General features: G+C 42.1%; 3 protein-coding genes across 6 annotated transcripts in view; 1 reads left to right on the top strand and 2 right to left on the bottom strand.

Annotated features, from left to right (window-relative positions):
- The window catches only part of axo (axotactin), a 74,425-nt gene extending 52,437 nt beyond the window's left edge, over window positions 1-21,988 (bottom strand). For all 4 annotated transcript variants that reach the window (XM_064683198.1, XM_064683199.1, XM_064683196.1 and 1 more), the window contains exons 1-7: window positions 21,399-21,988; window positions 21,063-21,321; window positions 19,136-19,355; window positions 16,697-16,832; window positions 14,405-14,689; window positions 7,211-7,741; window positions 6,144-6,340 (exon numbers count right to left, since the gene is read on the bottom strand). In XM_064683198.1, the coding sequence (XP_064539268.1) occupies window positions 6,144-6,340; window positions 7,211-7,741; window positions 14,405-14,689; window positions 16,697-16,832; window positions 19,136-19,355; window positions 21,063-21,321; window positions 21,399-21,984 (2,214 nt within the window). In that variant the 5' untranslated portion in view covers window positions 21,985-21,988. The remainder of the gene's footprint in view (window positions 1-6,143; window positions 6,341-7,210; window positions 7,742-14,404; window positions 14,690-16,696; window positions 16,833-19,135; window positions 19,356-21,062; window positions 21,322-21,398) is intronic.
- Window positions 9,336-11,498, bottom strand: LOC135429041 (uncharacterized). The gene has a single exon (XM_064683205.1). The coding sequence runs from the start codon at window positions 10,725-10,727 to the stop codon at window positions 9,534-9,536; it is 1,194 nt and encodes a 397-aa protein (XP_064539275.1). The 5' UTR covers window positions 10,728-11,498; the 3' UTR covers window positions 9,336-9,533.
- A 3,046-nt stretch (window positions 21,989-25,034) lies between the features above and the next one.
- On the top strand, window positions 25,035-25,698 carry LOC135429100 (uncharacterized). Its single transcript, XM_064683291.1, has one exon. It carries the CDS (start codon window positions 25,260-25,262, stop codon window positions 25,542-25,544), a length of 285 nt encoding a protein of 94 aa, XP_064539361.1. The 5' UTR covers window positions 25,035-25,259; the 3' UTR covers window positions 25,545-25,698.
- The last annotated feature ends 1,243 nt before the right edge of the window (window positions 25,699-26,941 follow it).

The raw sequence follows: 26,941 nt of genomic DNA, 5'->3' as shown, positions 1-26,941 counted from the left end.
TGTTGGCCAGCGGCAGCCATTTTGTAATTTCCGTTAGTTTTACATTTCCGGCGCAACGTTATCGACAGCCGTAGTTGTTGCAGTTGTCAGCGACGGATGTTGCACGTTGTGCAGGTGCAAGGCCCAGCATTAGCATGTTGCCAAATATTAGTTTTGTCATCGCAATCGCAAACGCAGCACATGTTAAATACACACACACACACACACACATGGAGAGAAAAAATACAAAACTCTGTTAGCATTTGGAGTTCAAACTGGAAAATAAATCAAAATTGCCAAAATGCCCATAAAATACACACGCTCCCGCACACACGCACACACACACACTCGCACACACACACACACACACTCACACACACACACTCACACACACATATTTGAATTTGTGAAATGCCTTTGTGCATTAGCAGCGCTTAAATCATATTACGCATACGCCGCGTAGTCGCACAGAATACATCAAAGCGGCATCAAATGCGGGCCTGTTAAATTGTTAGCCAGCAACAAAATGAGTCAAAGGGGGGCGGGAAGGGGGGAGGGCGCGGCTAGTGCCATTTATGACACGCTCAATTCCCATTAGAACTAATATGACGCCCGCTTTAGCTCCCTCTCCCTCCCCCGTCACGCTCTTTATATGAATAAAACTGCATAATTGTGCATAATTTATGTGTATATTGCTTTATTTAAGCCCTGGCATTAAGAGTTTCAGCCATGTTTATAACTCTTCTAATAGCATTTTTGTAATTTCCGTTCAAATGGGTCAATTTGTGTTTATCTGTGAATTGCGTACGCTTGGTGCGTGTGTGCACCATGCCACCAATTGGTGCACAGTTGCCGAAATTCTTTTATTACTTTATTTAATTTAAATGCATTTAAATGTAACGCTTTTCTAAAAAGTGTAGAATTTGTATCGCAATTACTGAATTTGGTGAGGTTATATTGAACAAGTAAGAGGTTCTAGTCGGAAGCTCCCGATTAGGGGATACCCTGAACCATCTTCATCCAACAGGCGATAGGTATAAAATGAAAGATACTTGATATATATATATACTATTCTAGAAGCTACATGTCAAGTTTGGTGACTCTAGCTCATTTTATTGGCCGAAATTGCTAAAAAAAAAAAAAAAAACAGAATTTCGATATTGATTTTTATCGATTACTTGGAAACGGGGCAAGTTATCGATCTGCGCGGGCACTAGGAGGACCTACAGCTATGTCAAGTCTCTCAAGTCTCTAGCTCTTATAGGTTCTGAGATCCTTGCGTTCATACATACGGACAGACGGACATGGCTAGATCGAATCGGCCATTGATGCTGATCAAGAATATATATACTTTATGGGGTCGGAGATGCTTCCTTCTGCCTGTTACATACATTTGAAAAAATACAATATACCCTGTTTACCCATTTTTAAATATCCGGGTTAGCCAAGATATTAAATATATATTTTAATTTTCGACCGAATCTCCGAATAGAGGTGTAAATGCCCGGGTTAGTCTAAATAACTTTATAAACAAGAAAGTTTTTCATACAAAAACTAAACTTTCGCCCCATTGTTCTTATGGCTATATGATATATGTAATCAGTCCGATGTTGATCAGCTTTTGCCTATTTGTGAGGAGTATAAAGAAATTACTAGTAGGCTGGCTTGGCCAAGATCTCTTGAAGTCTTAAAAAAATTTCTTCGTTCAAAAACTTAATTTTCGAGCGATCTTTCTTATGACGTCTATATCTATAGTTTTCCAATATATGCTGACCCCTCTAACATATCAAAAAAATACAATCAAAGCGAAGTAATTTTAACTATGGCATTGTAAGCCTATTTGTATATGGTCACTTGTAAGCCTTATGCCTGCTAGAGTATTTAGTCTTTCTTTGCCTTCTTTTTTCTGTACAGATAAATTATTTTAATTATTATTATTTAAAGCTTCTTGCAGCGCGAAAAACTGGTTCTATTGTGCACCCCCTCTCTCTCTGTTCACTCTATCATTGAATTCAAGATCTTTTTCCCATCTAAATGCTTGCATAAATTCACAGAATATGCCCTGTCTAACAGCCCCCAACTCTGATTAAGACTGAGTCTTAAATAGGGAGCAAGTCTCAACGTACTGAAGCTTCCCAAAATGTGCTCTGGCATCTGAAACTTTTCTAGACAGGATCTGTAGGCTGTATCATCCATAATTGTCGGCTTTTATTAATACTTGCAGAGCATCTGCAATGCCTTGTAAGAAAGTTTGAGATGATCCGTAGAGAGCATTTGCTCACTTGCCCAAATTCAGCTGTTTATTCTCTTCCCATCAAAGTCGTAGTCGTTTTTTCTGTCAAGCTCTCTGAGCTGTTTCCCAAAATGCCTCACTCACTTATCGGGTTGCAGATGAAAACCTCTTTTATTTTATGTCACGTAACGTGTCAGTATTTGTTTGCCCATATCCCCGAGTAATACGACAGCTTTCATGCATTGTACATAAAATAGTGGAAAAAAAAGAATGGAATTAAATTTAACTTGTTTGTGCTCATATTGAAGACGTACGACCCGCATGTGCGATTGGCCCGGAATTGCACATATTCGTATTCGTTATTTATTTGCTTTTATTTACCCGCTGCTTATTGTGAATTGCGCTTTTGCGCCACGCCGCGCTGCGCTGCTGTCGCGCTTATGCAAACTGCCAAACACTAAAATTTTATTGCATATTTCATTAGACTTTTGGCAGCGTGTTATATTTTAAAGCAAATACCACACACACACACACACACACACACAAGCGCTCACTCGCACATACACTGACAATATTTCAAATGGTTTTTGTACCATATGGAAAATGGTTAAAGGGGGTAGATTGTTTCTTGGTAAGTGAAGGAGAAGGAGGCAACTCTGACCCTATAAAGAATATATGTTCTTGACCAGGAGCAGGAACTGGGGCGATTCTGGCATGTCTCCTTGTCTGTCCGTCTGTGTCTGAAGTGCTCGATATCGGGAATTATAAGAGCTACAGATTGGAAATTGGAAATTTAAATTCTGCTATACGACATGCAGACCAAGACATATACACCAAACTTCTTATATGGGTTCTCGTATTGTATATAAATAAGATAAGGTATATTTTACGTCGTTGATACTTCCCACATGCTCCCAAAACTTGAAGAAAGCTCTTTTCTAAACGTGGAGCGCCTGCTCTTTGGTATGCAAACACTTTCTTATGCCATTTATAAGCACTCAAAGTTTTATAAAGATCGGACTATAAGCACCGAAGTTAATCAAGCAAGGATTACCCAAGTATAGGTCAGGAGTAGGAGGAGAAGAAGGACAGCAGAACATAAAGTGCTTGGCTTGCATTCGTGTGTGTTTGTTTTTGTGTATAGCAGAAATTTGGAATGTTTTCAATGGCAGCAGGGCATCTCCTAGTCGTTCACTGCCCACTAGAGCAAACTTGCTTGTTATTTGTCGCCTCGCTGTTGTTGCTGTTGCTATTTGACTATTTCGACCATTTGCTGCGCGACTGTCAATAAATTCGATTTTCGATTTGTGATTCACGATTTGCGATTTGTGCGGGCGGAAAGTTTTTATATACATATATAGGCCCAGCTGTCCCGCTGTCAATTATACGAGCTGACATTTTGTGTTGCCTACTTTTTTGGGGGGAGGGGGGATGGCCCCAGAAGAGAATTTATTAGTTTGCTAAACGCTGCTGCGCAAATCGCAGGTGGTAATTTTGTGGCCAGTTCGACAAACAGTAAATATATAAATAAATAAATAAAATGCGCAGCAGATGCGTTTTTCAGAAATGAAATATAGATCAATATGTTGTTGGATTTGCGATGAAACGAATACTTAAAACACAACATTTGGCAATTGCAATTTGTGCCCCAGAAATATATATATATATATTATTAACATTTTCTGGCATATGTGCAATCAATTTCGTATTAATTTTGCGACCACACATAAATCGCCCGGCAATTTCAATAAGCCAAAAAGCCAAATGGCAAATTAAACGGCTTTCAAGCATAAATATTCATTGCTATTACATTTAACGAGATGGCCAGCAATTTGTTTTTCCACAAGCTCCGAATACCCTTCCCTTCCCTGCCCGACTTTTCGGTCCCCCCTTTCAGGTCGTGAGGCATTTCTATTGACATTTAAGTTTATTTTCGGGGGACTTTGCAATCAAAAGCAAGAAAGTCAACAATAAAATGCAAATAAATATTGCAGATGCACACACACACACGTATGCATTTGTATTGTGTGTGTGTGTGTGTGTGTGTGTGCTTGTGTTTTGTGTATATATTTATTCCCTTAGTGAATTTCCAAAATGTCAAGTAACCAAATAAACGTTCGAGGCCAGGACGTTTGTTTGTTTAAATATAGATAAATGCCACTGACATTTAAACAAACACACACACACACACACACGCACACTTCACTTGCATAATCAAGCATATGCATGTATTGTGTATGTGTGTGTGTGTGTGTGTGGCAAGTAGCTCTGAGCTGCTGAAGTGGGCATTTTGGGCGGACGTTGCACGTTGCACGTTGAGTGGCATTAAGCTGCTGAGGCCAGTTTCTGTGGCCAGCAATAAAGCACTTTTCAATGCAACGCATTCGTTGGCTTTGCGCAATTTCGATTGCGCAATCATAATAAATGCATCATATTTTTATTCAAATTGTTGCGTCAAAGTCATAAATCTATTCAGGAAGAAAACAGAAGAGCCGGAATGACAAGCACATTTAATATTTAAGTGGGACAGGCAGATGAGGGAGAGAGAGATAGAGAGTAAGAGAGAGGGAGATAGAGAGTGAGAGAGAGCGAGAGAGCGAGAGAGGAAAGAGAGAGGGAGAGGCAAATGGAGAGAGTCAAAGAGAAGCAAAGAGAGGGATAGATCAAGTTGCTGAGCTACGTTTTCTGTAAAACAATATATGCTGACAATATTTGTTGGAGTAGGAAATTCTAGTTCATTTTGTTGATTCGTTTAATTCCTTCGGTCATATTCGACACGTGAACCAAATCGTCCCGTTTTTTTAACTAGTTCAGTTGATCATAAACGATATTTTCCGCCTAGCAACTGGTTTAGTTGACCATGAACGATTCCTTATGTTGGGAACGATTCGTTTTGCTCCGACTAAAAACTGAACGAGTTAGTTAAATGAAGAGTTCACAAATCACTGAACTAGTTCAGTAGCTCAGTAGTTCATTTAAGTGACCCGTTCATTCGAACTTATTCTGAACGAAGCATCGAAACTCCAATATTGGGCCTTAATTTATATACAATATTGGGCCTTAATTTATATACGATCAAGAAACTTTAACTGAGCTATCTGAACTAAACAAGTTTTCCAATATATTTGCAAAAAAGGCTCAAAAATAAAAATGTTATAACCAAAATATAACCAAAATATCAAAAGCACACTGATTAAGGAAATTCTAAATTAAATGTAAAATCAAAAGGCGAAACTCTTTTGCTAATGCTGAAAGTGTCCTTGCTGGACGCATGTTTCCTTGCTTGACGCTTGTAATTCTCAACAAGTTAAAGTTTCGAAGTGGGGACAAGGCGCTTGCAATTGTAGAGACAACAGCAAAGTCTGCTATAGATAGAACTGGGAGGATTATGTAAAGGGTTCTAAACGCATCTAAACGCATAGATATAAAATTTAAAGCAACTGTTTTTTTATGTAGCCCAGTTAATTTTGCATATCATTCCCTTGGCACCAGACATCTGATGCTTTTACTTTTCACATTTGATGCTTTTCTCTGAGGAGAAACTGTTTTGGGGAATGTTGCTGCAGAAATTTTGCATGCTTGGCTCGTTCGCACGCCCACGCACGCACACAATCGCATTCACACACACACACAGACACACACACACACACACTCATGCACACATGCACACACAGACACACTCGACGTATGTACATTTGATTTGCATTCCGCTTGGCCCCAAAACATCGTTTGCTAAGTCGTCTTAAGCACACGCTGCACATTGCTGTCGCTGTCGACGTAGACGTCAACATCAACTTGGTCCCACCCTGCAACGTCCAGTTCACACACACACACACACGCACACACCCACTAAAACACCCACAGACACACACTGATGTGTGCATTTCATAAGCTGGCGAATATATGCTTGAATGCTTCAGCGCACACTTACCTCCCAGAAGCCATTTCCGGCGCTGGTCGTGACGTCACTGTAGGCCAGCACTGCGCCGGGTCGGCTGCTGCGGAAATCGAATTTAATATTAAATTCTTGGGCGTGATTTATGGGCCACCAAATGTGTGATGTCGCAAAGGGATAGGTGATGGGTATGACATTCACTTCGTTCTCAAAGAATTCAGCCTCCAGGACACCTGCAACGAGCGAATGTTAACTCTCAAAATCACTTGGCAAAAAATGCCAAAAAAAAAAAACGCAAGATAAAAATTACATATTCGGAAAGCCGAAAATTAAATACCCTTGCAGATAGATTGCAGTTTTCTTAAGAAAGAGATTTTATGGGAATGCAAATGTGACCCTTTAAGAAACACTCGAACGTCATCCGGATCAAAAGTTGCTTATGCCAGGCATATAAAAAGCTACCCAAATTCCCACCTCTTTCTATTTTGGAAGAATGTTGCTAGATTTGAACCAGCGACTTCTCTTTTGTTAGCCCGACGCAAAGACGGTCAGTCAGGTATGTGTAATTCACTGTAATACTACAGACATATTAAAAGTCACCTAAATTGCCAGTCTCTTTTGACAACTGCTGCTGAGTTTGAACCAGCGACTTCCCGCTTGTTAATCCTACGCTAAAACAGGCAATCAGATATGTGTAATTCCCCAACTTCAGATACATGAAAGCCATCGAAATCGTTGCCACACGTTTATTTTCAAAATTGCTGCTAGATTTGAACCAGCTACTTCCCGCTCGTTGGCCCGACGTTAAGACAGTCAGTCAGGATAAGCTTTTTAATGTAAAAAAAAAGGTAGTCCGATGTTCATAACATCCAATTATTTTCTAGAAACCGCTTCGAGTCCGGAATGCCAATATTATTTTTAACTATAAACGTTGCACATGATATGACAAAATAGCTATGTCCTCTGTTAGGGTATCAACAGACATGTCACAGACAAATCACAGCAGTTTTTTTCAGTTTGCAGTTTGTCTGAGCTTGAATATAACATTTCTCACATAGATCCCCTCGCAACCCTTCCCTCAGCTTCGCCCTGACAATACTCACCATGATAGTGCACCTTGGGATTGCCGCGCTGCAGCTCGTACAGTATGGAAATGTCATTGTAGTAGACATACTTCAGGCTGCCCACAAAATTGTTGTGCGAGATGAGGCCCTTCTTCTTGTTTAGTTCGGGTCCGCCGCCAAAATAGATTTCCGGATCGAACAACAGATTACCGCTAGCCGTCGCCGGCAGCTCCAGGATCTTCTGCTGATGATCGAGTATGATTCGTACGGTGCGCTGCTCGTGCAATATGGTCAGATTGTGCCAGTAGCCGCGTGTGAGGTCATCCGTTAGCACCGTGGACATGACATTGTCGCCAAAGTCCATTTCCACGTGAATCGATTGATTCTTAATGGCGGCGGCAATATACTGATGCTTCAGCGACTCGCCGCTGGCATAGAACAGCGCCGAGTCATCAAAATTGGTGCGAAAAACCAGACTGATGCGTATTGTCGAGGAGTGCACCCGATCCTTCCAGTCGTAGATGCGATACGAAACGTAGCTGGCGCCTCGCAGCGTAATTATTGTGGCAGCTAGAAGAGGGAGAAGGGTTTTTATTGGAGAGAGAAGAGAACTAGGCTGGAGAGCATACAGGGCTTAAACTTTAAGGGAAATTATATTACACTTAAATTGAGATGTTTTGCTGTCCGACCTGGAGATACCCCGCAAGCTGCAACAGCTGAGCTGATTAACTTAGAGAGTAAACTGAAGTGTGACAGATTGGGAGAAATGTCTTTCTATAACTCTTCATTAATTATATTCACTTATTCATTTTATTCACATTTATATTATTCATATATATATCATTCCCTCACAAATCAAGCAACCTTTTCCGGTCGAATTCAGGCGCAAATAAATTGCCTGGGCACAAAACCCTTTAAAACTTTTGCACTCTCTCACTTAGTTCAGCTGTTGGCATATTTGCAACTGGGCTGCCATTTGGCGAGCTCGCAGCTTACCGCAAAATCCAAGCAAATTTAAGCAACTTTTCGGTGACATTTTTTTTGTTTGTTGGTGCGGCATTGTTCTTGCTGCATTATCTGCATGACACACACATATACACACAAAAAAAAAAACGTCGAGTGGCGGCACGGAAATAGATTATATTGTTTGGACCATGACTGTGCTGGCCTTTAGGCGTTTATGCGCGGCTCTGCTCTTCCCTCCCGCAGCCACACACCACCTCGCCGCGCCGCATCGCTACTTCAGTCCCGCGGCGAGTGCGAAAGTGCAAATCGTATAGTGTGCTTTTATACCCATTGAAATTGGCAGAAAGGGTATAAGGGTTAGGAGAGAGCTCTGATCCCATAGATAAAATATGTTCATCAGGACGAGCTGCTCATGCTCACAAATTGATCTAGCTATGTTTGTCTGTATGAACTAATTACCTAGTTTATTCTTATCGATATACTGTCCGATTAATCCATTAATATCGATAAATATCGATTTATTGACATGGCTTTCTACACCAAACTAAGTAAGCTGGTAGACACAGTGTAGGAATGTTTCATTTTTTAAATTTCTGCCCACATTTGCAGCAAAATTGAACAGTACGATATTTAGAGAAGCAGATCCCTGCGCTTTGATATATAAACACTTTTGTATGCCATATTTAAGCCCTCAAAATTTCATAAAAATCGGACTATGAAGACCGAAGCTATTCAAGCTGCTTTTTTGTATGTTAAGTATGTTATGTATGTTATATATTTTATGTATGTTGTTTATGCTATGTATATTGTGTATGCTATGTATGTTATGTATGTTATGTATGTTATGTATGTTATGTATGTTATGTATGTTATGTATGTTATGTATGTTATGTAAGTTATGTATGTTATGTATGTTATGTATGTTATGTATGTTATGTATGTTATGTATGTTATGTATGTTATGTAGGTTATGTATGTTATGTATGTAAAGGAAGCTGGAATGTTTGTAACAGCAGCTGAGTGCAGGGTATCTCCTAGTCGGGCACACTACCGACTAGAGTACTCCGTTTTTTTGGGCTCGTTCGCACCGCTGTGTGACAGCAAAATGCTGTCCGCTTATCTGACACATATTCGCGCACACGCCCACCCACACGCCCACACACACACACACACACACACACATATACACAGACACACGTGAGAGGCGGGCACGCCCAGTCGATAACGCAATGCAGGCATACTTTATAATTTTTATGGTGGGAATTTGGCGGAAATGTGTGCGCAGTGGCGCAGAAAAGTATGCTACAGATTTTGAAATCTCAGTGGACACTTTTCGGGGCCACAGGAGACGCCGCCTCCGCCGCCGCCGCAGTCGCTGCCGCTGCCACCATGATTGCTAGAGCAATCCACATTTGACTACCTCAATACACTGCTTGAGCTTGCCGCCCTTGGTGCCAAACTCCCGGCAGATCTCGAGCAGGCGAAAGCCCCTGAGCACCCGACCGAAAATAACCCGTTTGAGCGGCATCACCGCCAACGTCTTAAAGCTAATCGTATAGAGCAGCAGGCCATGGGGGAAACTCTGGCGATGGCTCCAGGAGTACGATAGAACGCCCTTCAGCTGCCTGGCATCCAGCGGTGATGGATGATCGTGATGATTCTCGAGGGCATCGCGTGAATGCGGCAACAGCTCGCCCTCCATCCACAGATCGGGAAAGACGCGCTGGAATTTGTGCGCCCCGACATTGTTGTCGATGGCCAGGCGCACAAATTCCAGCACCACCTCCGGACTGACCTCTGTGTAGAGCTGAATGCAGATGCGGCCCAGATGCTGGCCCCGGTGCAAGGCCAGATCAAAGTAAATGACCGGACGCAGCATCTCCCTGGGCGAGTGCACGGGCTTTCGGGGCAGGGGCGTCGGCATATATACGCTATATTTGCGCACCAGTTCCTCGGTGGGATCGGACACCGTGACGGACAGTGCTGTACGCCAGGGATTGTGCGAGTCCACCTTGGATTTGACGCGCAACAGCCGGCAGCCCAGCCGATGATTCTCTCGGCTAAGCACCGCTGCCTGCTGCTCAATTCTGTGGCGACTCGGGCGCGTTAATTGGAAGCTGCTGTTGAAGCAGTCCACGCGGCCCTGCACCCGCTGGATCTCGTTCATGCGGCGCAACAGTATCATGTTGTTGCGCAATATATTCTGCTTTGTCTCCAGGCCCTTGTTCATGTGCTGGTAGTCCAGCTGGTTTGTGCGATTTTCCGGCGACAGTCGCGTATTCAGCGTCGACTTGATGTTCTTTAGGAAATTGCGATCCATTCGCCGCCGATGCAAATCGACCAGGCTGTCGTAGACGCCAACCTGTCTGGTCTCAACCGCCTGGCTGCTCCCACCGTGCACGGCGCCCACCAGCTGCTTGAACTCGCCGTAGTTGGGCCGCCGGGTTTCGGGCAGCGTCTGCCTCACTTGCTCGCCGTGCCGGAGCAGGCCGCTGGCCAATTGATGGGCACGCATTCGACGGCTTCGGGTCGTGGGCGCCCTCAAAGTGAACTCCGAGTAGGTTATCGGGCGGAAGATTAATGTATTCATCCTTACAATTTGCGATATCAATTCAATTGGAAAGCAGCAACAACAAAAAGGGAAAATGAAAACAATTACGAATTGCTACAAAATGTTGACGCACAACTTTGGCCAACTTTGACCTGGCGCCGAGCTTGTGCATGCCGCAAAAATCTCTTCGACTGACATTTGCTCTCCGGATTCCAGAGTTGCCCAACTGGCTGAAACTGAGTTGTCAACATGCATTAAAGGGTATATCTTGAACTGAAATTGATATAGTCTCCGTTCTGTGTATAACAATGACATTTGTATACCCTGTACTCATTCAGAATGTGTGAAGGGGAGTATGTTGGAGGCATATGCGACCCGATAAAGTATATATAAATGCTTGTCCAGCCTTCACAGTCGAGTCGAGCTACTCTTCTCTCTTTTGACCCTCTGCCTCTCCCTGCGTCTATCCACATGCATTATATTCATATCGTTCAGACGAAAAGTATTTCAGTTATTTAGAAATGAATTTGTCAAAGTCTCAAGTTAGGTCTAGAAGAAGCACAGCTGCTGCACGGCTTACTTAGAACAGCTTGGCATAAGTCTTGTAAAGTTTAAGTTACAGGGTATTTGCCAATCGAGCCCTGCACAAGCAGCTGTTAATCAGCTTTAAGCTCGTTAAAGGCATTATTTCACAGTCTGCATTTTTGGCTGCTCGGTCTGCTCGGCAACTTGACTGTCAGCCGACTGACAGCTGAACCAGAGTTGAGTTGAATGGCGACCACGTTTGACAGCAACACCACAGGCCGGGCCTGTGATTCCATACGGCTTATGCTGGACGTTGCCAAAAAACAAGAGCACACACTCGAAAAAAAAAAACAGCAACAAAAATCTGGCAGACTCTTGCACAGAATTTCATGGCTGGGCTAATGATTTTCACGCTAGTCGCATTTCGTTGGCACATTGAAGGGGAATGGTAGTAGGGGAAGGTCTGTGAAAGGAGGGAGGAGGGGAGGGGCAGCCTGTCGGCTGTCATTTTAGTTATTGCATTACAGGGACCGAACCGTCTGCGTTTGATTATGTCGCACATGCATGTTTCTACCTACGAGGCAGCTGTGAACCGCGCGCTTTTAATGGCCCGACACTGTTTCCGCTGCAAGTACAACCGAAATGTTGACAACTGCAACATGCAACTAACGACAACCGGTCCTCGGCGTTGGGCCTGCTGCCGAGCCGTAAACCGTGCGGCAGGTTCATGCTCGCAGACAACATCTGTGCAATTTGCTAGCACTTGCCAGGTCTCTCTCCCCTCTCCCTCTGGTTGTAATTGTGATCAACTGTAAATGCTCGACAAACTCGCACGTCACGACGCCATTTGTCCTTGACAGACGCCATTTAGAGAGCGCATTTCCAAAATGGCTGCCACATGCCGTTAGCCCTGCCAGCAACTGTGCAATTTGCAGCTGTCCATTGCCTCAATTCGCGTTTTCATTAGTTTTTACACTTTTTTTTTGCAATACTCAGTTCAACAAAATTAGAAAGTGGGCATATCCGCTTGCCAGCCCGAGATTAACCTCTTGGCTTACAAAGTGTGCAGACACGCCCACGCACCAGTTTGAGAGTCACCCATGCCCTGCAGTTACAGTTTGGGAGTCCTTAATACTCTGTTTTCAGCTATTATAATCCTCTGAACAGAGTGTGCCGCGGACTTCTTCAACTTTTCTACTTGTTTTTTGTATACATTCGCATGAATTTCCATATTCATTAATTGTTTTTGCTTTTGTTGTTGTTCCACAATATTTGCATGCAAATTTGAGCTAAAATTTCAGACCGCAACCGAGCAGCTTTTTTGTGATACCCTCACATTCTGATCGGGGAATTAATAAATATATTAAATAGCTCTCTTTAACTGTACGTTCATGAATGTTAAATCAGGGCACACTCTGGACTATCTTTTAGTTAATTATGAGTATACAGTTTGTTATTAAGATATTTGTAAACGATTCAAATTTGTCTTTTGATTTGTTTTTGTCTTATACATTCTTTGATGAGAGTCTTAGTTTAACGATCGAATCCCTTTGAGGATAAAATATTTGTTTAATTTAAATTAAAATTAATTAATTTATCTATCAATCTAAAACAGTCGAGAAGTCAGCCCTGGTTACTTTCTTCTGTCAATAAATAATGCACCTCCTGAATATATAAATAAAGAAAAACCTCTTAAATCTTGTTACCGTTAAATAACAGTGCAACAATTTGAATTCGTTTAGCTTAAATATGTAGAGTATTTAAATAACTGCCCGGGCTCAGCCTGTAGAAAGTCCTACCAAAAAAAAAAATGTAACATAAACGAGCTGCTCAATTTTTAATGGCGTTGGCATTTTTAATGGGCTCGCGTGACTTAATTGGAATTATGGCGGCACGGAATTGGCTTTGTGTCATTAACTAAATGCCTGCCAAACTGGCGAGTGACAGCGCAGAGGGGGGGTGGGGTGGGGGGGAGTAGGTGTTGGTAGTTCAGAGTGTGACAAAGGCCAGTTAGTATATTTGAAGCTCAACAAACTAATTTTGCGCACATTTTGCCCGGCAGTCAAAAAGTCAAACACTATTTTGCATAATTTATGGTCAGGTCATTAGCGTGTTTAGAACTCCTGCGGGCTGTCGGTTCCCGGGCGGTTCCCCGGGGGAAGGGGCTGGCGGTTAACCGCAAGCAAACAAACATAGTTTATAATTAAAACAAAATGGCGCCGGCCTGGCCCCTATGCTCGACTCGGCCACAGTGTCTGGCCACAGCCAAACACATGCTCACTCAGAGAAAAAAGGCTGAGCGAAATTTATTTCTCGTTTTTGAATATTCGTCAATTGCGTAAAAGCTTCAGAGATGAAGCAAACGGATTCGAAATCGGAATTTTCTATTAAGTTTTTAACTTAGAATCATATTTGCTTTGATTTAAGAAGCTTTTGAAGGGATCTCTAGTTGGAAAGTACAAAAATCTTGAGCCCCAATCTTCTCATTTATCTAAACATATTTTCGTGAAGTCAATTTCGGATATAGCTTAGCTAAAGTCCGCATCGATCAATGGGAATTTTAACTCCTTCAGTAGAATAATTAAATAAAAAGTAACTCTGTGCCAATGGAAGATTTGAACCAGAAACAGCTCCTAGTTCAAAATTTTCTTGTTGCATGTTTAGTTTAAGTTAGTTTTTCTCAGAGTGTCTAAGCTTTTATCCAAACATATTTTCTAGAAGCCAATTAGTCCGTTTCCATCATATGGAAATATAAACTGTTTGATAAATAAAAATGACTGTCGAAGGTTTGAACCAGAAACAGAGCTCCTGGTTCAAACTTTTCTTTTTGGATATTTTTAGCTTAACTTAGTTTTTAGCTTTCACTTTCCATTTATCTAAACATATATTCTAGAAGCCGATAAAAATGACTAGGGAAGGTTTGTACCAGAAACACAGCTCATGGTTCAAACTTTTCTTTTTGGATTTATTTAGCTTTAGTTAGATTATCTCAGATTGGCTAAGCTTTTATCTAAAAATATTTTCTAGAAGCCAATTAGTCCGCTTCCATCTTATGATGGAATCTAAGCTGTTTGATAAATAAAAATGACTGTCGAAGGTTTAAACCAGAAACATAGCTCCTGGTTCAAACTTTTCTTCTTGGATTATTCGCTATAGTTAGTTTCTCTCAGCGTGCCTGAGCTTGTACTTACTGTAGATGTCACAGTGCTCGCCCTCGTAGTGGGTGCCAAAGCAATCGCAGGAGATGCCCGCGTAGTGGTTGATGCATCGGGAGCCGACAAAGCACAGATTGTGCCGGGAATCGCACATATCCGAGCAGCCCTCGTTGACGTTCTCGTGCTTGGTGGCCACCAGTGGGGCAATTGGCAGCAGATCGGAGGCCGCCTTGCCAGAGCTCAGCACCACATTCCGAATGCAGCCGACAAACGATTCGGTGATATATTTGACGCCATGCAGCTTCTCCTCGGACGAGAGGCCTGTGTATTTGGAAATTGGCATTAGAATCGGTTTTGAGTGCGGGCGGTTTGAGGCTGGCATTGGATTCGGGTTTGGGTTTTGGTGGTGGGCTTAATAGTTGGTCAACATTTGGAAGCACACACAAAGATACACACATACATCCGAAAAAAGATTAATTAACAAAAGCGTTATATTTGCAAGCGGATTTAAGTTCGTCTGGCCAAAATGTATATGTTGTGAGAACATTTTGTTTACAGCTCGAAAGTTTTGATGATAGGTTCGCACAGGCGGCGCTTTAAATATTGTTTAATTAAAAAAGTTGTCTACGGCCAAATGAGGCCATGTTTTCACAGTATTTATGTTTGGGCTGTAGCACAATGGACAATATCTGGAGTTTAAGTGGCAGAAACCCGTTTTTTAAATAGTCTAGACATGAAACTGCAAGCTAACATATAGATTATGTTACTTATCAGTACTGTTAACATAATTCAATCATGTACATTTAACAGCTGTTAAATACAATTGATTTGAAAAAAAATCTCTTCAATGAGTTGCATTTTATTTAGAATGATTTGAATTAAATCAAATAAAAAATAAGTGAAGGATTCCTGAATATTCTGTCACTGTTGGCCAGTACCCAAAAATCTGCCCAGTCTTGTAGTTATCATATTTATTCTCTCAAAACTCTGTTGAATGCCCATTGTACATTGGCTTGAACTCGTTAGCAAACTGTTTAGATTTCATTTCATGGAAATTGTATCGAAATTTTAAGCCCTAAATCTGCTTAAGCAAATTTGTTTATGTATTTAAATTAAACTAAACTCAAATGGGCTTTTTTCTATTTATCTAATCGATATTATATAATTGATATATCTTTTGTGAAGCCAGCTACACAATTTATGAAACATTTCTTTTCTAAACATTTTCAATTGTTAAAGCGCAGACTACGTTGCGCCTCCCCCCTAATCCTCTTTACCCCCCTCTAAAGCCATAGACTGCAATCAATGGCGCATTGTATGTGCACTTCATGAGTTCGTCATGCGTTTTTCGTGCGGGTGTTCAGCTTTTGGGAACGTCAAATAATTAAATTTTCGCATAGCATACAAAAGCAGCTTTGAAAGTCACACACACACTCGCACACACAGCACCTGCAAAATACACACTAAATTCAATAGCAAATGAGCACGAGCAGCTGTATATGTGCTAGTGTGCGTGTGTGTGTGTGCCAAATTCAATTTGCAATTTTCATTTTTCTGTTTTCGATTTGCCGTATCACAACTTGTTGTTTGGCACTCTTGCAGAGGTTATTTAAACTAAATTAAAAAACTCTATATATTCTGGATCTAAATTAAAAGAGCTGTCCCTATAGCCAGCAGATCTTTAGTCTGTCTGAATTTAAAGCCATCTTTATCGAGCCTAGCGGAGATCTGGCTTCTTGTTTCTGGCAGCTTATAAATCGGAATAGGATCAGACCTGTATATCATAATACTAGCTTTCATATTTGCCGAAAATTCTTGTCTAAAAAACTCGTGACACTCGCTCCTTTTACTCCTTTTACTATGCTCCTCACATATGAGCTAAATCTGATTAAAATCGGGCTACTATATCGTATAGCTCTATATGAAGAATCGGTCGACAAATATGTTCTCAAGATATCTTGACTAATAATAATAACTAGAAAGTTTTCTACTCATATGTGCCCAAGCGCGTACTTATTATATAGCTAAAACAATCGGTTGGAAATTAAGAATTCACTTAAATACATTTCTCGACCTCTTGTCTGCAAGGGTATTCAATCGTCGGCACTTAGAAAACTTGTTTGTTCTTGTTTTTTATTTTTTAAGTTTTATATAGCGATTGTTTGTTGCACTTGCCGCAAATTCGTTGCATATATTCAGGCGCCGGCTTTAAAAGCTGGCAAGCGTATAGCGAGCGGGATTTGCAGCCAAACACACGCGCACACACACACACACACACGCGAACCTGCACATACACACCTTTACGCACACAATTGATTTGGCACTCACCTCCGACCAGGACCACCGATGGCAGATTCGTGGAGACGCCGTAGTTGTACTCGTGATTCAGACCTTTCAGATAGACCTCCTCCTGACTATTGTCGACGCGTGCAATTAATCTTGCCCCATGGACATCGATGCGCACCTGTGCAACAGCCGCGACAGCATATAAAAGAGAGTGCGAGAGAGAAAGAGATAGGAATATATATATATGGAGTGGGAGTTGGATGTGAAAGATATGGAGCATAAAACCAATAAACCAGCTAGCTAGCTAGCTGGCTGGCTGCTCCTGCTTGTGGGCGTGGCAGACGCCCCTACGCGCGCGCACACACACACACAAACACAGACAAATGATAAAAATTTATGAATTTATGCGTTTTGGCCCAGAGTTGAAGTTGCAAGCGCTGGGCGATAAATTGTTGTTGCTGCCCGTATTGTTATACCCTGAACCCGTTGAAGGTGGGCTAAAGGGGTATAAGGCGGTGTGTATATATGTTCTTGATCAATAATAAAAGCTAAGTCGATCTAGCCATGACGATCTTGAGCTCTTTAGGAGCTGGAGTCTTGAACCTGGCTTCTCCCATTGCCCGGGCTTAACAAATTTGATTTGCAGTCTGATAACTTGTTTCGTTTTAATGAAACCAATAAAATCCATATCGAAATCCTGTTCTTTGAGCATATCTGGGAGAATAAGAGTCCAATTTTGGTCTCGGTAAGATCTCAGATAGATCTTAACAGATCCTAACATTATAATCCAACTTCTGTTTCTCCCATATTCATACAAATAACAACATGTTAGGATCTATTGTCTTGGGCTTTGCTGCATACACACTTGTAAGCCATTTTTATGACCCGATCGGACTATAAGCACCGAAGCTTAACACGAAGGCATTTCCCTAAGGGAACGGTTTTTTTTTTGAGTACTTATGTGTAGATAGAAGCTGGAATGATTCTAACGACAGCTTCTACAGGGCATCTGCTAGTCGAGCACTGACTACCTGCGCACTCCTGTTGTTCTTGTTGTTGTTTGTGGCGCATGAAAAATCTACGAAAATGAATTGCAACTGCTGTGCGCACATTGCAGGGATCAGCTGAAATTCATTAGGAATTTGCGTGTTATTTATGAGCGAGTGTGTGTGTGTGTCTGTGTCCCAGCATCTGCATGGGTGTGATTAGTAGTAGATATGTTTGTTTTAAATATGAAAACACGCAACGATCTAAATGGCTGCTGCTGCTGATGATGATGCCGGTTATTGATGATGATGCTGTTGCACGACCATGCTCGGTCCTTAACATTCACTGGCCACGTCCGTATATAGGTGAGTTAACAAAGTTGAGCGTTCATAAATCAACTAGCTTGCTTTGTTATAAAACTTTGATAAAGCGTTTTACACCAACAGAACAGGCAACAACAACAACACATGCATTGCAATCTTACTAATTGCTAAATGAATGTATGTGCATGTTTATATGACGAATATATCCAGGCGACTAGCTCAAATACCCTAATAGAGGTTAGGGGCGTAAATAAACAAATTAAATGTACTTAGAGACATTTTTAATGTGGAGCCAAAGCTCTGCGCTGCCAGAGCCCTTCGTTCGAGCGAGTATAAACTCGAGTTTCTTTCGGCTCGAGCTGTTAGCGTGTGGTGACTCGATCGAAAACTCGGCTCAATCGAACAAATAAGCTCGAGCTAGTTTGATTGTGTTCGAGCTAATTGTACATACATACATGTATTGTCTAAAATTAAAGCAGCACAAACCGTTAAGTCGAACATATTGCAGACTTGAGCTGATCAAACATGTTGCAGACTAGAGTTGCTCGATCATGTTGCACTCTCGTGTTGCAGATCAGAATAGGTCAAACATGTTGCAGACTAGATCAGGTCCAACTTCGTTTGTATGAATATCTTCGGGTTAGATGAATCGTTTTTTCAAACAATGATTTACTTCGAAAGTTTGAGTCTTTCATTTTCCGCTCAAAGCGATTTTGTATGCGATAATCTCGAAAATGCAAATGAATTGAAAGACACAGGGCTCTACTTCAAAACCCCTCCAATATAAAAAGCTGGTAAGGATATTCTATGGCTGTATATTAGGTAAGCGCTGGGCAAAAAACTCTACAGACTTGTCGATGGATCGAACTCTGTATAAGTCACACTAGCAAACACTGCCTGACAAACTGGCAGACAAAACTAATATGCCCGCACTTAGAGCATAAACTACAACTGCAGCAATTACAATAACAACGCCGAACATTTGAAACATCAACTGGGTGTAGAGAACAACTGGAAAGCCAGGCAATTCTCAACAGTTGCAGCCAAAGTCAAAGGCAAAGTCAAAGGCAAAGGCAAGGCAAAGGCTGAAACTTAAACGGAGAACTGCAGCTGGAGCTGATAACTAGGTGGCATTCAGTTCAGAGAAGCTTGTGTGCTGCGTACTACTCACCATAACACTGTGCCATTCATCTCGATTTAGACTCTCGCCCACAGTGACACTCGTTGAATGCTTGCCAAAGACATGTACAACCTTTAGCTGACCCTTCTCGACAATCACATAGAGTGCATAGGGGTCCAAATTAATGCGATCCGGATTCTTAACGTTGTGATAGACGAGCAGGCCGTGCGGCAGTCGTGTGCGAAATTGAAATGAAATCTCACGGCAAAGTCTGTGAATTAGAAAGAGATAGAGACAGTGACAGTTAGAGTGAGAGTGAGAGAGAAATATTTTACTTGCATATACAGGAGCGAGACGGAAGCCGTGCGCCTGACAGACTTTTAAATTTATATGCTCTGAGCTCTTGACTGTCTGCTGGCGACAACATGAGTTACAATTAAAACTACAGCCCAAATTGCCAGCACGGACCAAGGCAGCAACAGCTGCAGCAACAACAACAACAACTACAACTACAGTGATAACAACTTTTGTGCAACAACAAAAATTGTTTTGAATTTTATTTGACTCGGACACAAGTCGAAATGTCTTCAGTGCGTGTGTGTGTGTGTGTGTGTGGCCTTTATTTAAATATTATTTTTATTTTGATCTTAATTTAATATGCAAATGGTAGATGTTTGCACAAATTGAATTTGAAATTTGCGCCCAGCAGCAGCAGCTCACAAAACTTGTCTCTACAATTTGCTGTCAACTCGGGCAAAGGTCCTGCAATTGAGCAGAAAATCAAATCTCTGGAATTTCCGGACGCCAGCACTAAAAACGCTTAATTGCCAAAACATTTAAGTCAAAAATATGTTAAAGCTGCGTCCTGTTTACTAATTGCACCTGCAACACATCAGATACAAGTATTTAACCCACTTACGACAGGAATTCGAATGGGGCAAAGTTTAGAGCTGGGCGTGCTTCGTGTTTTTAAGGCAAACAAGCACGAAGTCTTACACATCTTACACGTGTCGTGCGTGTTCGTGCTGTTAAGAAAACAGACTACGTGCGTGTTATTGTTGAGCTCAGTAAATGGAAGCACGACAAAAACAACACAACACGACTGAACAAAATTTAACACGACTCGGAAAGAAAGAACGGGGGCCCTTAAGAATAAATAAGCTTGCTTCGTATTTTGACACAATGGGAAGGGTATTTGTCTTCTTATTCGAAGTAAGCCACAATATTTAGATTTTTGATAAATATTTATATAATAGTTTTTAGAGAATTCCATTCCCATGGGCGGAAAATAAGTGAAAATCGTGTAAGTTTAACATTTTAGTTATTTTATACTTTCACCTTTTCACATATATTTGTGAAAATTCTTTACTGAATAAACATTTTTCCCAGAAAAGGGAGGCTATGTTTGTGTGACCAAAAGTTTTGTCTCTTTATCATCCATTCCACCATTTTTGACAAATTCACTTAATCGATCGGAAGCTGGGTGGAAAACTCTGCTGATCGCAATTTTCTTTTCTATGTGTTCGACTCTAAGGTTAAAATGTTTTTAAATTTCATTAATTAGAAAACTAATTTAAGACAATTTGCTAAAATTTGGCAAACATTTTTGTTTGAGTGTAGATTTCAATGAAAAAGAGGCCTGCAAATTGTTGGCCAAGTTTTCAACTTTGAGCAAGCGTAAAAGGGAAGCAGGCAAAAGCAAAAGCAAAAGCAGACCCTTAGCTGTGGGCAAAATTGTTGGCTTTCTGGTGTTAAGGAACATCAAACACATTTCGAGCTGAAAGGCCAACAATCTGGCAAATGACGCGCGATTCGCGGTACTCTCGCGGGCCATGAAATATGCAAAAGACTTCAAAAATGCCGCAACAACGAAATTGAGGCAAGTGTGCCGCACAAGCCGTCAATATTCTGGACGGCAGGGCCCAGATTCGAGCTGGACTCGAGCTGGACACCTGAGCGCGCTGCCCCGCCCACTCACCTTAATTGAAATGTCTGTATGATGTCGCCGTCCATTTGGATGAACGTGTTGTTTTTGGCAAACACGAAGGTCTTGTCCTGGCCCGTTTCCGCAAACGTCAACTCCGGACCGCGCTGCTCGATGGGCACGGGCGTTGTGCCGCCCCCATAGCCGCCGTAACCGACCGGCGTCTGGGCGGGACTCTGCGTGTAGCTGGCCAGCGATGATTCTGTGGTGCTCGGCTCTCGCGTGGTTGACAGCAGGAACGGCGGCAAGGTGTCTGCGGCAGGACAAAACATTTGAGTGACAACAAGTTGGGTCAGGGGGGGTGAGGAGGGGGAGGAAGGGGTCGCTTACGTGGTCCGCCAACGCAGTGGAACAGGCACTCGGCCTCGGTGCTGAAGCGGTTCTGGGGATTTCCATCGCAGCCGCCCCAAATGAATGTGGTGCATTCGCTGGTCGTCGGCTCGTAGCGCCATTTATAGATGTATTGCTTACACGGACCGGGATCACCCGGACCGGTGCACTTCTCGTACAGCTTCTCCTTGGGCGCCTGCATCAGCGCGGAATTGTTGCCGCTGCCGCCGCCGCCGCCGCTGCTGCTGCCGGCGCTGCCGCCCGCATTGGCGCCCAATGAGCCGCCGCCGCCGCTGTTGCCGCTCGACTCGCTGTTGGACTGAGCGCCGGCACCAGCTCCGCCTGCCTGGCTGGCACCACCTGGCAGGCTGCTGCCGCTGCCATTGCCCAGCGCATTGCCTAGGCCAGCGCCGAGTGCCGGCAAATTGACAATGCCAGCGACATTGCCATCACCCAAGCCACCAACCAAGGTGCCATTCACAGACAGGCTCAGAGCCGACACGGGGCAGAGTTTGGTCAGCAGCAGGAGGAGGAGTGGCAGCAGTTGCGGCAGCAAGAGCAGCACATGTGACATTTCCAGTTTCATGTCGCTGTTGACTGCAAACAAAATATTGAAAAGTTTTAGACTGTGTTATGGGTAAAGGTTTTCTTTGAAAGTGTGAAACTTAAGCTAAGAAATAGATTTGCCTGAGCAGAGGGTAAATTAGTTTTGGTAAAGTCTTGCCATTGTACGGACAAAGACATATTTAATCCCACAAAATAAATATATATTTATGTACAATAGAGTTTTGAAGAAGACATATTAAAGCCCATACAATAAATATATATTTATGTCTAAAAATGTTGGTAAAGGATCTACAATGAAAGTTGAAATTCTTACCAGAGCTTCCTCTTGAATGGAAAACATGCACTAAAATGTGATTGTGCAAGGTTCGAGCTCCAAGTGAACCTACCTGTTTTAAATATTTGAGCGTCAAACTGATAGGCGGATGATCGCTGGTTCTAATCCAGAAATCCATATAGTCATGTCCATCTGTTCATTCGTTTTGTTTCTACATAAACTGTTATTTAAGTTTTAAGGCTATTTTTATGAAACTTTTTAAGTTTCGTCTATCCATTGTAGGAAGTTCAAGGGCAAAGATAGTTAAATATCGGATTAGTATATCAAATAGTTCTATTGGAAAAATCATTTATTTAAAGAACTTACAACTGATTATGCCTATAATCGTTGTTCTTTGAAGAGCTAAATCTTATGAATATGGGACTACGATATCACAAAGTTCTATAGGAAAGATCGGTTGAAAATTAAGTTCATGTTTGAAGAACTAAATTCATTGAATATCGGACTACTATATCACATAGTTTTATAGGAAAAAAATCGGTTAAAAAAGATGTTCCCATTTGAAGAATTTCTAAATGATGTAGGCATAATTTTTCTTCATTAAAGAGTTTAATCTTATGAATACGGGACTACTATTTCACTTGGTTCTAAAGGAAATTGGGTTGAAGAATAAGTTCTTATTTAAAGAACTTCTAACTGACATTGGCATAATTGTTTGTAAAGTAATTTCTTGTTTGAAGAATATAACCTTATAAATATGGGACTACTATATCATCTAGTTCTAAAGGAAATTGGGTTGAGGAATAAGTTCTTACTTAAAGAACTTTTTTCACCGAGGCATTTATTAGTTTAACTACGATACGCATATATGAGCTATATCTTATATATAAAGGACTACTCTATCGCAGGAGTAGTTGATCGAGAAATAAGTCTGTTCTCAAGAATTCTTGACTAAATTTGCGAGCTGCGCATTTCTCCTTATATATCTGCAGCCCGTATCAAGATGGGCAGCCTCTCTGTCAGACATAAAGCCTTTATATCAATTAACTTCTATGCCATATGCCTACGCATTTAATTATAAAAAAGAAGCCATCCCGTCTTTCTTCAAGTTTTTGTCACGATCAATTGACAGCCAGCCATAATTAATACACCTGCTTTCTTTTACTGCACCGTGTGCGTTCCATTAGTTTCATTTTTACTGCGCAGCCCCATTAAGTATGCTACACAAAAAATGCCGCTGTCTGTTCCGCCCCCGCCCCCGCTCCCGCTCCCTCGTTTCTTGCGCTCATTAGATTTGTGGTAATTGTACTATAAATTCACTGGGGCAATTTACGGGCTCGTCACAGCAGCCGCACAAAGAAGCTATCACAGCTTATGATTTCAGCTACTTGTTACCACCAATGTCTTGGCCTGGGCGTGTGTGTGCCTGTGTGTGTGTGTGTGTGTGTGTGTGTTCTGAGCAGTTTACTATTGTCATGGCGCACTATAAATCCCATTTACATCATCATGCTCATCATCATCAGTCAATGTCTGGCTGGGAAAATGAAGCGACGTTGCATTTCTTGCTGGCATTTAACGAAAACGAACTTTTGTGCTTACACTTCCGCCGGAAATGTGACAAGACACACACACACACAGTCAGAGACAGACACACACACACACACATCAGCTGCTGTGAAGATGCGTGAGCTTAAGCCGTAGCTTGAGCTGATTTACAAGTAGCTTATCGTCGTGGAAAAAACTGTCAAAAATCTAAAAATAATGATGCGCCTCGACTTTGAACTAAATGCTGCCAAAGTGGGGCGTGTGGGTGTGGGCGTGGCTGCTAAACGTCAAAGGGAAATGGCGTAAAAAAGGGAAATTAAGTTTCTTACTGCCACCCAAAAACTTTGTGAGTTTTGCATAACGATCAAAATGGACGTGGGTGTTAGCTTTCGCTTGCCAATGTTCCTTAACCCCCCCAAGCGCTTTGTTCCTGACTAGAGATGGGCATGGCGCGTGCTTTGCTGCGTGACACGACGTGGCCGTCGCAAGTCAGACTCTAGTGGAAACAAATATTAGCTTCAAACTTTAACTCAAACCTAGTAGATAGTTCGCAGGATTCATCCAAAACTTTAAGCACGACTTTAACGAGTTTTCACAAACCTGTCAAAAAATATGCTGTAAGAAAGTTGCCGTAAGACAGATATTGAGAAAATTATTATGCAATAAAGGCAGATGCCGACAATTCTCAAACTTGTTGAGCTAAGCTTTGTTATATGTTGCCCGTGCGTAAGTTTGTCTCGTGCCCGTAAAGGCCAGCTCGCTGTCAGCTCTACGGCAAACCCTTTTCCTCGATTTAGCAGCCATTTCCGTTTCATAAGCAATTTTTAATTGCGGCTTTAGCTGACCGGCCAAAAAAAAACACAGCCACGTCGAGCAGCATGAAAAATGAGCAGGGCCAAAGTTCATGCAAATTAATAAACCTCAGAGTGGAAGAACGAAAGAGAGAGAGTGAGAGAGACAGGGCGATGCTCGTCAAGTGTGCGTGGTCATGTCAAGGATGCGTCGTTGGCCAAGTTATTGATGCCAGCCAGTGGCAGGTTTGCCCCACAGATTTCCAATGCATGCTTGCGAAAAGTTGGCCGATGATTTGGGTCGACCAAGCGGAAAAAGTTTACCTAACTTTTGGTTTGCAGCCCTTGCTCAAAGGGCAGGCCTGTGTCATGCATATGCGGCATTTGCCTAAAGTGCACAAATGCCACAAAACGTAGCCGTTGCGCTAAAGATAACAGCCGCTACCTGTGCGAGGGCTCCCTTCTGACCACGCGATAAGCCAAATGCAGCGGCAAGTGCAGCAGGTAAAGGCACCCCAAAGAATTGGACATGAAAAATCACGGGCGCGCTTTTGGGGCGGTCAGGTAAAGGGTTCGTCCCACAGGCACCTGCACGGGGCATAACATTAGCAGCAGGTCAAATCTGCAAACATATATAAGAGGCACGACGCCGGGGAATCCTCATACATTCACCACACGATCGTCATGGAAGCAACAACTGCAAAGACCGCCTACGCTCTGTTCCTGCACCGCGCCGAGCTGCATCGTCGCCGCGCTCACTATGCCAAGGTGTCGCAGACGAAAATACAGTTAACTAGTCAGCTGATTGCCAAGGTGAAGCAGCGCATGGACACCTGCAGCTATGAGGATCTGCAGACGATGGTGCGAGAGCAGCAGTTCAAGCGCTTGCTCGAGAAGAAGCTCCAGCATCGCGCCAAGCAGCTCAAGGCGCTGGTCAAGCAGAACCGCAAGCTGAAGCGACTCCAGTAGAAAAGTGGCCTAAGATCAGACTGGACAGCAATGAATCATAGAATCGTTGCAATTATTACTTAGTTCAACTAATGACACATTTACTGCCTTTATAAAGGCAAAGAAATTCAATTTCTTATGACAAAATCTGCAAAGTTAGCTCATAACGGGCATATTAGCCATGCAGAGAATATCATTAATCTCAATTATTTATAACTATTTTAAGTATTATTTTCTATTTCTAATAAATTTCGACAATTTTTAAAATTTAAACAAGTATGGTTTCTTATGGAAAGATATAGCTTAGGGATCGAACACAAAACATTATGAAGCTTCAGTTTAGTTAACAAAAGACAACAAGGTGTTTCCAACAAGTTGTTAATGGGAGAACGATAAGCTATATAATACAGTGTTCCGCACCAATATTTCCAGCTAGAGGAGAAGTGTAAAAGTAGTATTGGCCTGAGCCTTTGCCAACGACGCAATTTAACAACGATGCTGGTTCGAATGAGCAGGTTGTCTGTATACCTATTTCACTTACTCTAGATTTGCAATTCCTTTTCGAACGCGAAAATCGGATAAGATTTGACCTAGGTCTGGGAATGTATTTATACGAATCTTGGATTAAGTATATTGACATGAATTTCGACTAAAAAATGTGTGTTCAGATTTGAATGCCAGATTAATCTAGAGGGAAAACCATGAAGAAAAAGCCAAACTTCGTAAAAATCAGATGAGATTTGACCGAGTTATGGGAATGGGAATTTTTGGCCCATGTCTATATACGAGTCTTGGGGTAAGATTTGGACATGAATTTCGACTAAGAAATGTGTGTTCAGATTTGAATGCCGGATTAATCTAGAGGGAAAACCATGCAGAAAAAGCCGAGCCTCATGAAAATCAGATGAGATTTGACCGAGTTATGGGAATGGGAATTTTTGGCCCATGTCTATATACGAGTCTTGGGGTAAGATTTGGACATGAATTTCGACTAAGAAATGTGTGTTCAGATTTGAATGCCGGATTAATCTAGAGGGAAAACCATGAAGAAAAAGCCAAGCCTCATGAAAATCAGATGAGATTTGACCGAGTTATGGGAATGGGAATTTTTGGCCCATGTCTATATACGAGTCTTGGGGTAAGATTTGGACATGAATTTCGACTAAGAAATGTGTGTTCAGATTTGAATGCCGGATTAATCTAGAGGGAAATCCATGCAGAAAAAGCCGAGCCTCATGAAAATCAGATGAGATTTGACCGAGTTATGGGAATGGGAATTTTTGGCCGATGTCTATATACGAGTCTTGGGGTAAGATTTGGACATGAATTTCGACTAAAAATTGTGTGTTCAGATTTGGATGCCAGATTAATCTAGAGGGAAAACCATGAAGAAAAAGCCAAACTTCGTAAAAATCAGA

This window comes from Drosophila montana, unplaced genomic scaffold (genome assembly GCF_035044405.1).
Source record: "Drosophila montana isolate Dmon_TW-CO22-7 unplaced genomic scaffold, ASM3504440v1 contig_2583_1, whole genome shotgun sequence".
Lineage (NCBI taxonomy): Eukaryota > Metazoa > Arthropoda > Insecta > Diptera > Drosophilidae > Drosophila > Drosophila montana.
This window is presented reverse-complemented; position numbering and strand designations above follow the sequence as displayed.